We start from the raw sequence: 17,068 nt of genomic DNA, 5'->3' as shown, positions 1-17,068 counted from the left end.
GCTGCCATTTACCCTGGTGGAGCGTCATTTGCGAGTAATTGGGGACAAAAAAAATTCAAAATTTTGTGTAACATTCAACAGCATTTAAACAGTTGCATTGTATAGACTGGCTGAGTGGTGTAATGACCAGGATAACAGCTTCATATGCAGGATGTTATGGGTTCAAAGCTCATCACCTGCAGAAAGCTTGTTTTTTTTTTTCCTAAATCTTTATTGAAATGATTTTGATCATCATATTTATTCAGTTACCTGATTTTAACGTAATTTTTTAACTGCATGCCTTTGTCACATAATTTTAATCATAATATCAACATCTTCATTTGCTCTCAATTTTCTTCCTGCATTACTTCTTCACTTGAAATCATTGTTCATGTGGTTTTAATGAATTTAATGTATTAATTTTTATTTCATTTATTTTGCTTTATCACCCTGTTCTTTCTTCCACATTACTGCATTTACTATATCTAGTTCTCATTTTGTTTGAATTTCATTTTACTTATAAACCCACCTTTCATTTAAATTTACATCTGCACTATTTTGTCCACAGTGCAACAGGTATTAAGGTTATGTTTTAAAAGTTTGTATGATGATTACCAAGCAAAAATATTGCACATCTGGTAATTAATTTTTGACACCATTGCACAAATATAAATAGATTATTTTGTCTTTTGTTTTTTAACTGATAGACTGCAATTTTCAAATAATTGAATATTACAGCAGGTAAATGTAATTAAATTCACATTCACAAAAATTCCAATTGGAAAAAGAATGCTGTATAGAAAAATGAAACTAATGAAAAAGTTCATACAGTGACTAAAATGATGTTACAAAAATAGAAATAAAAAATTACATTTAAACCAATCAATTGAATAAAAATAATGATCAAAGTAATTTCAATAAAGATATAAAAATAAAAAAATAAAATAAACAAACTATGTGCACGTGACAAGATCCAAAGCCACAACCACCTTCATGTGAGGCTGTTATCCTATCCATTATACTACGCAACCAGACTAGATAATATAACTTTTTTTAGTGATATTGACTGTCCCACAAAATTTTGAATTTTTTTCCCTCAATTACTCACAAATGAGGACCCGCCAGGTTGAGTCGCTGAAGTGCATGATAGCTGGACTCTTAACCTACAGCACCATACAGACAGTTTCAGAAAGTCGATTGTACACCTGGGGACCTCTCCTTGTTAGCTTGGATAATGATCTGACCTTGCAATGGGATTGACTGGCCATTGTACACCATCACATTGTGCTGAAGAGACTGCAGATGTGGGAAGCCAAAGCACTGGTGTGTGTTCTCACCAATCAGAGACACGACTGACCTGTGTCCTACTGGAGATCCACTGTGATCCCTCAAGTGTCCAGTTACAACATGAGACACTGCATATCGCCCGCTGCTGCCACAGGCATCGGCAAGATAGCGTGCAGTGCGCTGATGGCCTAAGCTGTTGATGCACACACGCCAAGGCACTCTCTAAGTGCCCCAGTTTGTGGCATGCAAAACAGATGACATCACGAAAAGGGCAGTGACATCGTTGATGCTGGACAAGATTTGACAGCATTAACTCTTCTAGGGTCTAAAACATTAAATGAGTCTCTGCTTATTGCGGACAGGCCAACAATGAACAAAGTGCTTCTGTTTATTTGCATCTATCAATGATAAGGGCAAGAAATCACTAACTACTAAATCCTGTGTCACCAGACAAATGGGTACTTGGTAAATTGATAATGACATCAACTGAAAGTCGTAAGTTGATTGTGGAACACAACGGCAACAGACTACTAACATCAACACCTGCAGATTTGTGAAACAGAGCTTGCACTGACGCAGTTACTTGTGTGCTTTGGCAATATTTAACACATCACTCAATGTGGGATCAGACACCTCTAAAGCTTTTGCACTAACATCTCAATCCAGAGCAAGACGGATAATAACATCATGGATTAAAGAGTCCACATATGACGTACCACACTGCACGAAAAGCTAAACTTGCGCCCCAAGCCTTGTAAGTCAGCAGCCCATGCTGCGTAGAGATTGTTTACGTTGCTTAACACATTGATTAAACCTGAGCCGTGCCATAACAACATTTGTGGCTCTAATAGTCAATCAACAAACCACAAATATCAGAAAAACTCAAACTAGTAGGATCTGAGAGTGGGCATAATTTCTGCACTGCTTCGTACAGTTTACTACTACAAGACAGTAACAGTGTACATTGATTCCTAGGGTCAGTTATTTGACTTGCCCTGCAGTGAAGAACAAAACAACATAAACAATCTCCCCATCTCTCATTTACCTCATATAAACAAATGAAGGGTGGACAGTGAGGCGAGCCCACTGTAGCTGCCAACTGTTGTCGATTTTGCAAAAGTTGCAAAAATGTGTCTGCTGCTACTGGCATCTCTTGCTGCAAGTCTCACTGTTGCAGTTGCTGTTGCTCCAGGTATTGCTGCTGCTACTGTTGCAGTAACTGCTGCTGCCACAACTTGAGAAACTCAGGATACATACCGCAATGCAAAAGTTGCACAGTGAAGAAGTTCTCATTGTCAATTTTCTGTACTATTCTCCGTAGGTAGGAACACAGTTTATGATTATTCGCACTAATGATAAGAATGAGACTGGCAGAAGAAAACTGCTGGTTCTGATGGTAACTGACAGCGGAGATCATGAGGTGAATTAATAATTAGCACTAGTTCAGAGCATAGTCAAGTTGTCTAAACATATACCACAAACCAGGGAAAAGTACAAATCCAGAACGTTAATCGGGTAAAGTCAAAATTACAGTCTAACACATACAGTCACAAAACTACTGCTCATTTTTGTTATATACTGCAACAATAGTACAGAAAGCTACACTACTGAATATGATATCAAATGAGTGTGAATAGTATCATTTATACTGATTAGTAAAATAGTGTTTTACAAAAGGGAATGCATGTAGTGCCATAAAAATGGACAGCAACTAAAAAATGGCATCACATTTGTGTTTCTTTAGTTTCTTAGGTACCCTGGAAGCTATGCAGGACAGTTTATTTATAATTCTCTTGTAACTTAAAGATATTTTTTCAGTACAAAAAAATGGAGAGTAAACAGCAAAAGACCTGACCTTTAGCGAAAAGAGGTCATATATATCCACACAGCAAAATGAAGTTTTGTTCACTACACTTCCAGTCAAATCACTGAATGTGGAATCTACGAAACTTGTATGGAATACAATACGTACATTATTTAACATATCAAATAAGCCACCACAACCACAACTGAAAGCGAAACCATACAGATGTGATGAAAAAATGTCAGAAACAATAAAAATGTTCCCCAACACAGAAGAAACCAGTTCCACAATTGTTGCTACAAACAACAGATGGTAAGAACCATTGAGAGATTTGCTTTTGAAACAAAAGTAATTACATTTAAAAAACTATTCATGTGTTAGAAGGTCAAGTGAAGCGCAAGAATGTGCAAATAATTAGACTCCTCACAAAACTGTTACTGCCAGGGAAAGTGCCTATCATAGTAAGAACAGACAACAACAGAAATATATGATTCTCTGCACAAAATGCATGTTTGTATCATCTCATTTTCAAAGGAATAAACTGCAATTATACATATATTCAAAAGTATTTCTTCATGAATAAGTTGTACCAGTGAGATTCAGCTGTTGTTAGACTCTCTCTTCATAATTTCCTAATACCTGCAATGCAAAAATATAATAACTATTTAGTTAATTGTACAGAAAAATAATTAAAAACAAACACCAATCTTACAGTTAGCTTTCTTGCTGCTGCTGTCATTCCAGCTGATAGACTGTAACAACATCACAACTTTATATCTTAAACTATGGTCAAAATGCTCTGCTATTCATTGGCATGTACGAAAGACTAGTGACTAATGAGAGGCTGGCCGCAACTGACAGGCTGCAGTATATCAGTAAAGACTCATTAGAGGTTGGTGTCACCTCATGAGCTTGCCGAGATGGCTGCTGCACCCCACAAGAGTGTTGCCTGGAGTCCGGTTATCTCTGATGTGTTCACTCTATCAATACTCAGGCTTGATGAGGAATCTGAATCACTCACAGAAACTAAATATACAGCACACTGCCATATACTCTTAAGTTAAATGTGTGTGTGTGTGTGTGTGTGTGTGTGTGTGTGTGTGTCAGGGAGGGGTGGGCGGGAGAGAGGGCACACGCTCACACAATCGCATTTGCCCCCCCCCTCCAGACACACACACACACACACACACACACACACACACACGCACACACGCACGCGCGCGCGCGCGCGCGATTGGACACGTCTAAATTTAATAAGAACCTCACAAAAATCAAAACCATCTCAATAGCAAAATTATGGGTTATTTTATAAGTACGCTTTTAAGTCATCAAAAAATTATGCTTACATCTTGCAGTGTGTTATGTTTTAGGTAATATTTTCCATTTTTGACAACAACATTTGTTCGAGACTTTTTCTCATGAGTGCTGCTTGTAACTTGACACTGAACACCACCTTTGCCGTCATCCTCTACAATAATCCTGTTGCGAGCCAACTGTTCTTGCATCAGGATCACCTATAACAATAAGCACATGTATTCTTAAGTACCGTTTATATATATATAAAATAGAGGGAAACATTCCACATGGAAAAATATATCTAAAAACAAAGATGATGTGACTTACCAAACGAAAGTGCTGGCAGGTTGATAGACACACAAACAAACACAAACAAACATACACACAAAATTCAAGCTTTCACAACCAACGGTTGCTTCATCAGGAAAGAGGGAAGGAGAGGGAAAGACGAAAGGATGTGGGTTTTAAGGGAGAGGGTAAGGAGTCATTCCAATTCCGGAAGCGGAAAGACTTACCTTGGGAGGAAAAAGGGACAGGTATACACTCGCACACACACACACATATCCATCCACACATATACAGACACAAGCATATATATATATATATATATATATATATATATATATATATATATATATATATATATATAACAGAGGGAAACATTCCACGTGGAAAAATATATCTAAAAAGAAAGATGATGAGACTTACCAACAAAAGCGCTGGCAGGTCGATAGACACACAAACAAACACAAATATACACACAAAATTCAAGCTTTCGCAACAAACTGTTGCCTCATCAGGAAAGAGGGAAGGAGAGGGAAAGACGAAAGGATGTGGGTTTTAAGGGAGAGGGTAAGGAGTCATTCCAATCCCGGGAGCGGAAAGACTTACCTTAGGGGGAAAAAAGGACAGGTATACACTCGCACACACACACATATCCATCCACACATACAGACACAAGCAGACATATTTAAAGACCTTTTGTTGGCAAGTCTCATCATCTTTCATTACAAAGGATGATAGAAAGATAGATACATATATTATATATATTCTGTTGTTGTTGTGGTCTTCAGTCCTGAGACTGGTTTGATGCAGCTCTCCATGCTACTCTATCCTGTGCAAGCTTCTTCATCTCCCAGTACCTACTGCAACCTACATCCTTCTGAATCTGCTTAGTGTATGCATCTCTTGGTCTCCCCCTACGATTTTTACCCTCCACGCTGCCCTCCAATACTAAATTGGTGATCCCTTGATGCCTCAGAACATGTCCTACCAACCGATCCCTTCTTCTGGTCAAGTTGTGCCACAAACTCCTCTTCTCCCCAATCCTGTTCAGTATCTCCTCATTAGTTATGTGATCTACCCATCTAATCTTCAGCATTCTTCTGTAGCACCACATTTCGAAAGCTTCTATTCTCTTCTTGTCCAAACTATTTATCATCCATGTTTCACTTCCATACATGGCTACACTCCATACAAATACTTTCAGAAAAACTATACTCGATGTTAACAAATTTCTCTTCTTCAGAAACGCTTTCCTTGCCATTGCCAGTCTACATTTTATATCCTCTCTACTTCGACCATCATCAGTTATTTTGCTCCCCAAATAGCAAAACTCCTTTACTACTTTAAGTGTCTCATTTCCTAATCTAATACCCTCAACATCACCCGACTTAATTCGACTACATTCCATTATCCTCGTTTTGCTTTTGTTGATGTTCATCTTATATCCTCCCTTCAAGACACTATCCATTCCATTCAAATGCTCTTCCAAGTCCTTTGCTGTCTCTGACAGAATTACAATGTCATCGGCGAACCTCAAAGTTTTTATTTCTTCTCCATGGATTTTAATACCTACTCCGAATTTTTCTTTTGTTTCCTTTACTGCTTGCTCAATATACAGATTGAATAACATCGGGGAGAGGCTACAAATATATATTCTATAGATCACAAAAATTCTATATGCTTCAATGAAAAAACTCATTCTAAGAATGTTTATTACAAACACAGTATGCAATCATAACAGTTCTGAAATTCATAGGCTCTACACATTTTACTGCTTGAAACAAATACAACATTTAAAACATAATTTGCCACACTGACACTGATCTCTGATAGGGACACAGAACTCTGAGGTTTTTGTGGGGGGGGGGGGGGGGGGGGCAGCAGAGGGGAGGTGTATGGACTGCAAAGTAATGTTCTTTAAAGATATCTTGAGTTGGTAAGTAAGTAACTGCACTTGACTACTACAGTGTACCTTTCTTTCTTTTCCTCATAGGTACTGGCTCAGCTTTCTGATGTACATGTTCCAGCCTTGCAATGTTAAGCTTACACTCTTCACAAGTGCAAGATTCAATTCTTAAATCTGTAATTCCGTATCATTGCATATAATTTATTTCATGGAGTTACTATACTTATTTATCTACTGATAATAAAAACACGCACTTTCTTACAGAGAAATCATTTTTGGTATGAACAACAAATGCAATCAAAAACACACTATTAAACTGAAAATATCACAAGAGAAGTTTGCATAAATGCTGATAGCGTCAATAAAAATTACTGAGTATGTAGCTAAAACTTGTACATAACATAACTGGCTACAAAAAAGAGAGGAGACATGGACTGGATCAAGTATGGAATCAACTAACCCTAATGTGTCACTCCTTTATCAATTTTGGTATCAGAAAAGACTATCCAACCACACCAAAATGGTGGAAAAAGGCAGATGCAAATTGCATCAATCAAACATTTCGTAAAATAAAGAATAATACTATATCATTCAGTCTAATGATAGGTGGTATCACAAGTAGTTGTCAGCTATCAGAAATGAATAGATTATCAAAAGTATCTGCACGTGACCCAAATGATACAACTGTATAAATCACGAATCCTCCACAAGAAAGCATCTACACTTGTAATAAAAAGTACAAGAAAACCAAATTAAAGGTAAACAGAAGTAATTCTTTTGTCTATACGTAAGTATGTTTGTTAATATAATGTAACTGGATAGATAAAAAAAAAAAAAAATCTCCTCACCAAGCTGTGGCAGCAGTGCGCACGCGCACACACAAAGGGCTATCTTATGCAAGTTTTCGGAGCCAATGGATCCTTCTTCTGGCAGAAGAGTTGAAGGGGAAGGAAGGGGGGAGGGGAAGGAAGGAGGGAGGGCAAGAAAGAGGGGTGAAGGACACATAAAAGATACTGAATACATAAGAGATCTACTCATCAAATGGCGGCAGGAGAAAACATATGCAAAGGTTACAGGAATGTGTGTGATGCTCACATGAGATGCAAGCAGCAATCTGGAGGGTGTGGGGAAGGGGAAGGGGGCCAGGGGAAGGGGAAGGGATAGTAGTGTATGGTTGGGGAGAGAGACTATTACTGCCTGGGGGAGTGTGCAGCGGCTAGACTGACAACAGGTGCAGTATCAGGAGGTTGTGGAGCTGGAAGTGGGGAAAAAAGGAGCAAAAAAGAAGAGGGGTCCTCCCCTACAATAATACCTTTTCTGAATTGTGCAGATGGGAGTTATCCTTAAAACACATTCTCTGCTCCCATAATCATCCCAGCCTCAACCTACAGTAACATACACTCCCCACACCCTCCACCCAGCAGTTTCCACCCTCTCTGTTCTATCATCTCCTCCCCACTCCCATCTCTCACCCTGTTTACTTGCAGCCCTCTGCCAACGCATCTGCCTGTCTTTCCCCACTCCTCTCCTTCTTTGCTCCTTTTTTTCCCCACCTCCCTGCCCCTCAACCTCCTGACACTGTGTATATTATCAGCCTAGTCCCTGCACACTCCACCAGACAGCAATTATCTCTCTGCCCACCCATAAACTACTATTCCTTCCCCTTCCCCATCCCCTCCAGATTGTTGCTTGTACCATGATGATGCATTCTGGTCCAAGATGGTGGAGCTGGCGGTAATGTGTGCGTGAGGTGTGCTTACTTGTGTGTGTGTGTGTGTGTGTGTGTGTGTGTGTGTCCTTTACTGATGAAGAGTGTGGATGAAAGCTATATGTGAATATCTTAATTGTGTGTGTCTGCAATTTGATGTGTCTTCTTTACAGTAAGAAGCAATCTGTCTTTTCCTGCACTGTTAAAAACAAAGGTTGTTAAGAGAATAAAATACTGTATAAGGTGGGTATGGTTGTCTGCCATTAAACTAAAAATATCTCAGCCAGGCATTCTGCAACACACTAACACCAGCAGCCTAGAAGCTGAGGCTGAAGTTCCAAGAATTCACAAAATTTTCAATCACATATCAGACTCATCCTATCATCAGTTAAAACATAACACAAGTCTCCACTTAAATTGACTGCTGGCCTGCCAATAGAATCTCGCATATATGCCATTAAAATCTGGATGAAGGGCAACAGGCAGATTCCATATTTCTAAATTTCCAAAAAAGATTCTACATGGTACCCCATAGCAGTCTGTTAATGAAAGTATGTGCATATGGAATAGGCTCCCAAATATGTGCCTGGCTCAAAGACTCCTTAAGTAATAGAATACAGTATTTTGTCCTTGATGGCAAGTGTTCATTAGAGATGGGTAACATCAGGAGTGCCCCAGGGAAATGTTATAGGACGGTTGCTATTTTCTATATACATAAATCATCTGGCAAGCAGGGTGGCAGCTATTGTTCACTGATGATGCTGTAATGTACAGAAAGGTGTTGAAGATAAGTGTCTGTAGGTTGATACAACGTGACCTAGATAAAATTTCTAGTTGGTGTGATGAATGGCAGCTTGCTCTTACTGTAGAAAAAACAAACCCTTAATGTAGGAAAAACAAACCCTTAATGTAGGAAAAACAAACCCTTAATGTGCAAATACAGCATCAGTAGTGTTATGCTTGACACAGTCTCCTTATTTAATTATCTGGGCATAACATTGCGAAGCAATATGAAATGGAACAAGCATGTGAGGGTTTTGGTGGGAAGGTGAATGGTCGACTTCCGTTTATTGGGAGAATTTTAGGAAAGTGTGGTTCATCTGTAAAGAAGACTGCATATAGGACACCAATGTGACCTAGTCTTGAGTACTGCTCAAGTATTTGGGATCCACACCAGGTTAGATTGAAAGAAGACATTGAAGCAATTCAGAGGCGAGCTGCTAGATTTGTTACCAGTAGGTTCAATCAGAATACAAGTGTTAGGCCGGTATTACACTATCAAATTTCTTTGTCCAATATCTTTGTCAAAGATATTTGATAGTGTAATAGGGACTTCGTCAAATGTCATCCAATATTTGATCAAATCTAGGGCCTCGCTGTATATTTGATCAAAGAAATCGCTTGTCTTCTGTTCACTGCAATGTGACATGTTACCACATGGAGCGCTAGCATCGCTGCAGCGTTCTGTCGTCTGTAGTGATTTTATAACCATTGTCGGTAAATACAATTGGTGTGTGCCGACAACTACAAAATTAAGAGAGATGTCTGAAGCTGATGAGAAACTTTACAACGTGAGGCACCCTGAATACAAAAATAGATTAAGAAGATTGGAGACCTGGCCTGACCTGACCTGACCTGACCTGACCTGACCTGACCTGACCTAACATAACATAACCCTCTCCTGTAGCAAGGAATCGGAGTGTTACAGTGAGCCTGTCTTCTGAAGATGTAGCAGTTCTTAAGTGAATATTGTGCTTTGTGATATGAGGATACACTTCATTGAGCACATACAGAGATGTATGCTCATCCATTCTTAAGTAATTGATGTACGACTTGACGTCTTCCACTGTAAGCTCACGTAAAAAGTTTTGTTGAATGCTTTTATCATGTCGTCGTAAAACCCACGGTTTCACCCAGATTAGATTAGTTTTTCGTTCCATAGATCCATGCTGAGGAGATCCTCGTGGATGTGGAACATGTCGATTTTTTTAAGCTGAAATAACAATACTAATAGTATGAATAAATACAATACATCATTTGTTTCTATTAAAAATTTCGACAATGGAGTAGGAGTTGGCCACTAGTAAGTCTTTCAGGCTCCTTTTAAACTGATCTTTATTTCTAACTAAATTTTTTATGTTTGCTGGCAAATTATTGAAGATGAGTGTTCCTGAGTAGTGGACCCCTTTTTGAACTAAAGTAAGTGCTTTTAAGTCCTTGTGCAGATCCTTTTTGTTCCTGGTATTGTATATATGAACTGAGTTGTTTGCTGGAAAAAAGAGATATATTATTTAGGACAAATTTCATTAAGGAGTAAATATACTGAGAGGCAGTAGTTAGTATACCGTTCTTTGAAGAGGTTTCTGCAGGACGTCCATGAATTTACTCCACAAATAATACGTATTACATGCTTTTGGACTCTGAAAACTTTTGTTTGACTTCAGGACTTACCCCAAAATATTATCCCATATGACATTATGGAATGAAAGTTGGCAAAGTATGCAAGCTTTTTCATTTTATGTGTCCGGCCCCGGTAGCTGAGTGGTCAGCGTGACAGAATGTCAATCCTAAGGTCCTGTGTTCGATTCCCGGCTGGGTCGGAGATTTTCTCCGCTCAGGGACTGGGTGTTGTGTTGTCCTAATCATCATCATTTCATCCCCATCGGCGCGCAGGTCGCAAAAGTGGCGTCAACTCGAAACACCTGCACCAGGCGAATGGTCTACCTGACGGGAGGCCCTAGCCACACGATATTTCATTTCATTTTATGTTGCCTATGTCTGCTAACACTCGAATTGCAAATACAGATTTGTTAAGGCATTTCTGCAGTTCTGTGGTGTGCTCCTCCCAACTGAATTTATTATCAAGTTGTAATCCCAGGAATTTAAGACTGTCAACCTCGTATGTATGGTTCCTTTTTTTCCCCCCACTTCTTTTCCGCATGTGCACACAATGCAATTGCGGTATGTGCAACTGCTGCGGTTAATAACAAGTTGTTGTCAGCCATCTTGAACTTTGACGAAAAATTTGATGACAGTGTAATACCCCTTCTAGCGCTACGTCAAAGATCTTTGTCAAATACATTTGACGGAATATTTGATCACATCTTTGATCAAATCTTTGACAAAGAAATTTGATAGTGTAATACCGGCCTTACAGATATGCTTTCGGAGTACAAGTGGAAATCCCTGGAGGGAAGAAGACATTCATTTCGAAGAACACTACAGAGGAAGTTTAGAGAACTGGCATTTGAAGCTGACTGCAGAACAATCCTACTGCGGCCAACATATATTTCACATAGGGACCACAAAGATAAGATACGAGGAATTTAGGGCTCATATGAAGGCATATAGACAGCCATTTTTCCCTAGCTCTATCTGCAAATGGAACAGGAAAGGAAACAACTAATTGTGGTAAAGGGTACCCTCTGTCACGTGCCATATGGTGGCTTGCGGAGTATGTATGTATGTATGTATGTATGTAGATGTACATAGAGATGTCACAGGCACCACCAAAATAATTATGAGTTCTTCAATTAATTAAGAAAGCAATGAGTAAGAGAAAAAGAAGTGCTACATAGAGACATATCAGTGCCACTGTTACATGTATACGATCATCCATACTCTGTAAGTAACTGAAGTGCATGACAGAGGATACTTCCCATTGCCCAGTTGTTAAGGCTTCTTCCTGTTCCATTCTTGCATGCAGTGCAGGAACAATGGTTGTTTAAACATCTATGTGTGCTGCAATTAATCTAATCCTGTCCTTGTGAGCCCTATGCTACTGATATATATAGAGGATTTATATTACTAGATTCATCACCTAAATCTGTTTTATGTTTGTTGTGCCAGAAACAGGAGTGACTGAGGACATGGGGATCAAGCCCTTTGTATACTCCAACTTGGTTCTTAAAACTTTGTGAGTACGCTTTCAAAGGATGATTTGCATTTGTCTTCCAGTGTCTGCCAGTTCAGTTCCTTCAGCATATCTGTGACTCTCTCCCATGGGTAAATCTGTTATGTTCCACATCCCCTGTTAGTCCTGTTTAGTACAGGCCCACACACTTGAGCAGTGTTCTATGAAGGGCTCGACAAATGTTTTGTAAGCAATTTTCTTCATTTCTCTCTGACTGAATGGAAGAATGGCAGAGACGGACAATTAGTTTCATTGATAGCAGCATGTTTTCCACTCCCGGTAACTCATCAGTGCACGACCTTTTGATTCAACAGTGATCTTGAAGCTTACAGGGATATATAGCACAATGGACTGTGGTTATATCAGTGACAAGCATGATAGTTTTCTTGCATCCAGAATGCTGCAGCCTTATCTGGTGTTAGTAAAAAGAGAAAAATGGTATGGATCATTTGGATATTTTTTGTAATGTTTGTCACACCAATTGGACTGATTGTAGAGCAGTGACTGAATCTGGACAAGAAAGTTATTACTACTATAATGTCTCATCTGCTTCTAGTACCTTAAGGATTATTTACATATCTTAATGTTCACTGGAAATGGTTCTGGACAGTAAATAGTGAGGGTATGTCCACGGAAAACTGAGGAGCAGTCAAGAGTGTTTCCCTGCTTGGATCCTTTTATGTATACTTTACCAAATTGCAATGCTAATCCAAATATTGTACACTGACAATTTAAAAGCACACTCAGGGTGCTTTCATTTTTAAAACATGTTAGAGCTAAAATAAGTTTACACTTCTGAAGGGATCCAAGACAGCTTTTTGCTCCAACCATAACCTAAAGGCATCTCTAAAGGACAACTCTTGAAGTAAACTCTAACAAATCCCAAAGGGTTTCCTCACCTTATATGATGATTATCAAAATATTTTGCCCCTAAAAAAGTGGAAGGAGAGCAGGGAGGGGGGTGAGGTACAGCAACAATGGTAAGATGAGCTAGCAATTTTAGCGATTTTACATTTTACAGGCCTTTCAAACAGTATTTTCTACCTGCAGTAAAGAGGGAGTTCAGTGAACTCCACAGAGAGGATGGGAATTGGATACTGTCTTAAAACCAATTTATGCATGGTGGATTGCATCTTCAGGTAAGATATCCTAGCAAGTCCAACACTGTGCAATTGTAATCAATCCGTGACTGTACAAAGACTCTATAAAACTGAAACAAATATGTTCGGTCTGATCCCTATGTCTTGTTACGGGTGCATCACCAAAATTTTGAGTGTTAATGCATCTCTCAGGTGCATCAGCCAATTCAACTTATCTAAAATGAGACTCAGGAAAGTAAATGAATTCTGAATTTAAAATGATGGACTTCTGTAATTTATATGTGATTAAAACCATATTACTTGCTAAAAAGAACACACACAGATATCTGCAAGTTAGCAGTCCATTGTCCACATTCCACAGTCCGATTGCTGGTGTGAGTCTAACCAATACAATTGACTCACTAGCTCATTCATTCATTATTCAATGTCTATTGAGTTGGGATGTGAATAACACAGGAACAAAAGGTCCATTTCAACAGGGGCAATTCAACTGAAACTGAGAAGAGTGATTTCTTCAAAAGAATGGCACAGCACCTCCTACAGCCCAAAGCATTGAACTATGGCACCAGCAGCTTAAAGTCATTGATCACTAATGTAGTGAGAAGTCCACGTGTTGCTCTCGTATGCTCATTCAAGACAGAGTCCAATCAACAGAATTCTGCACATACCCCTGATATTACTAATCAGTCGCATAAATAACTACTAGGCTGTATACAGGGGCAAATTATGATAATTAAAAAACTGCAACTGTTTAGGACTAAACAGAGGCAAGGAAATGCAGGACAAGACAGCCAGACACAGAGTCGGGAGGCTGTGGGGCAGGGAGATTGGGGGTAAAGGGGGAGGAAGTGGAGTGGAGCAGAAAAGGAGAGGAACAGGGATGTGGGAAAATCAGGCAGGTCTGTTGGCACAGGATGGCACACAATAAGGGTGAGGGGATGTGAATAGGGCTGGAGTTACAGGATAAAGGAATGGGAAGTGTTGGGTGTGTGGTGTGAGGACAGTAAGTTACTGCAAGTTGAGGGTGGGATAATTTCAGGAGCAGGGAATGTGTTTTAAGGAGAGCTCCCATCTGCACAGTTTAGAAAAGCTGGTCATGAAGGAGAGGATGCAAGTGGCCTGGATTGTAAAGCAGCCACTGAAATAAAGCATGTTATGTTCAGCTGCATGTTATGCCACAGGGTGGTCTACCATGCTCATGGCCACAGTTTGGTGGTGGCCATTCATCCTGGTGGACAGCAGGATGGTTGTCATACCAATACAAAAAGCTGTGCAACGATTGCAGCAGATGTGGTATATTGTGACATGGTTGCTTTCACAGATGGCCCAGCCTCTGATGAGGTAAGATTAGCCTGAGACAGGATTGGAATAAGAAGTGCTGGTGAGCTGGTCAGGCAGGTCTTACACCTGGTTCTTCCGTAGGGATATGGTGCCTGTGGCAAGGGGTTCAGATTAGGAGTGGCATAGGGATGAACTAGGATGCTGTGGAGGTAGGGAGGCAATGGAACACCATTTTAGGAGGGGTGGGAAGGATTTTGGATAGGATGTGGAGGGGATGGAAGGATCTTGGGTAGGATGTCCCTCACATCAGAGCATGATGACAGACATTCAAAGCACTGATGGAGGATGTGGTTCAATTGTTCCACTCCGGTGTGGTACTGTATGATGAAGGGAGCACTCCTTTGCAGCTGATTGTCAAGGGTGGTGGGAAGATTGGGGGTGTGTGGGAAAATGGGAATGGAGATCTGTTTGCAGACTAGGTATGGGGAACAGTGCCTATCTGAGAAGACCTTGGTGAGACCTTCAGCATATTGCATACGTAAGTTCCTGTCACTGCAGATATGCTGGAAGTTCACATCATGATGATATCACCAATGACTCTGAACCAGACTACGTGTTTGGCATTTTGGGAGGCTAGGAGAGTTTTCTCTAGACGGCCCATAAAAGGACGGCATATGATGGTACCATGTGGGTGCCCTCAGCTGTGCAGCAGATTTCTTTGTATACTTTCCCTTCAGTGAAGAAGTAGTTGTGTGTTATGATAAAGTTAGTAAAGTGTATGAGGAGTGAGGTAGGGTGTATGGAGTCTATAGGACATTAGAAAAGGTGGTGTTCAATAGTGGCAAGACCATGGGCAAGAGGGGTGTTGATTTATGGGGAAGTGGCAACAACAGTGACAAGTAGGGATCCAGGAGGTAAAGGGATGGGGACGGTGGAGAGTCAGTTAAGGAAATGGTTGGTATCTGTGAACTGGAAGGCTGGATTTCAGGCAATTAGTTGAGGGTATTGGTCAATGGGGGCCAAAATTCTTTCAGTGGGGGCACAGTAACCAGCTACAATGGGGCATCCAGGATTGTTGGTTTTGTGGTTTTTGGGGAGCATATAGAATGTGCATGTCATAGGAGTGAGGAGGGAAATGGATTCAGTGATGAGGTTCTGGGAAGGGCCTGAGGCTTTAAGCATGGGCAGGAGGTTATGCTGTACTTGTGGCGTGGGATCACTATGGCAGGGCAGGGTTTATAAGTGGAGGAGCCAGTTAAATGGCAGAGGCCTTCCACCAGGCAGACATTTCCAGTTCATAACTTCCATGTGGAAACCTTTGTCAGTGGACAGGGTGATCAGGACAGAACTTGTTTCCAGGTTGTGTATAGCTGTTCTTTATTCTGTTGAAATTGTTGTGACTGACAGTCCGAAAAATTTCTCTCTCTCAAAATGTACGCTGCTGGGACGCTATTCATATTAGTCCAGATGTTGCCTGAATCAAATCACCCAGAACACGGTCCTATTGCAAGATGGCAGCTGTCCCTTTATGGTTTTGGTTCACCCCTACACAGAAAATCCCGCATCTACGTCACTTAATAAGCTTTTAGTTCCACTAGCTTAATTTAGAGCTTTTGATACATTAATGACATTGAAATTATGATTGCCTCGTTAGCTATGTGTTAAAATTCTAGTCTAATCTGATACCTTTCACTCAATTTAATGTGCAATAATTTGCCCAAAAATTCAAAGTTAAACAGTTACAAACTTCACTGCAGTGCTTAAAATCATTTCATATACTCTGTGCCATCAAATATCACAACAATTATTAATATGGCTCCACTTTCTTTTTTATTCTTCTTTCTATTGCAATATTGAGAATTATGTTATCTATGACAGTTCTCATGTTGTGGGTGAAACTACGCATATTTATAAACAATTAATAAAAACAAATATAAACCTTAGGAACTGAACATTAAATATAGCAAGTAACAATGTCCGCCACTGCATAATGCCTTGCTGGATGTGTATTTGACTTGTATCAGATTTTATATTAATTTTCAATTGACTTTCAATTAAAGTGCATCTCACAACTTAATTTATTGTGTTACAAATCGTGTGAGTATCTCAATCGGAGCATGTCACTGAGAGCTACAGTTTAAGTACGTGAACTCCTTTACACATTAAATAACACGAATGTTGTCAAAAATTTACTGTATTAAACTTAGAAAAAACTTTTCCATGCTGTATCTTTTTACATGTATTGATTGTAATTTATATCTAAATACTGGCAGAATTGAGTTGCTGCCATGTAATTTTCTTCACTGTACCCATGAGGGTTACCCAGAAAATAATACACCGCTTTTTTTTTCTCAGCTGAAAACAATGTTACGAATGTGAAACGTTATGTATGTATTATTTGAAGTCTCCTGAATGGGCGTGCCAAGTTTCCATAACTTACGACAAATAGTGTAGCTTCAGGACAGTTTCAAAATGGCATCTGTAGGTGATGTACATTACAAGCAACTTG

The 17,068-nt window shown here is 39.7% G+C and overlaps 1 protein-coding gene across 1 annotated transcript in view; it reads right to left on the bottom strand.

Moving 5' to 3' along the window:
- The window catches only part of LOC126203496 (DNA-directed RNA polymerase III subunit RPC2), a 185,825-nt gene that overhangs the window by 117,368 nt on the left and 51,389 nt on the right, over positions 1-17,068 (bottom strand). The window contains exon 5 of the mRNA XM_049937825.1: positions 4,417-4,584. Coding sequence (XP_049793782.1) covers positions 4,417-4,584 — 168 coding nt within the window. The remainder of the gene's footprint in view (positions 1-4,416; positions 4,585-17,068) is intronic.

Source organism: Schistocerca nitens, chromosome 9 (assembly GCF_023898315.1).
Source record: "Schistocerca nitens isolate TAMUIC-IGC-003100 chromosome 9, iqSchNite1.1, whole genome shotgun sequence".
Taxonomy (NCBI): domain Eukaryota; kingdom Metazoa; phylum Arthropoda; class Insecta; order Orthoptera; family Acrididae; genus Schistocerca; species Schistocerca nitens.
The sequence above is the reverse complement of the archived record's forward strand: the minus strand, read 5'-3'. Positions and strand labels throughout refer to the sequence as shown.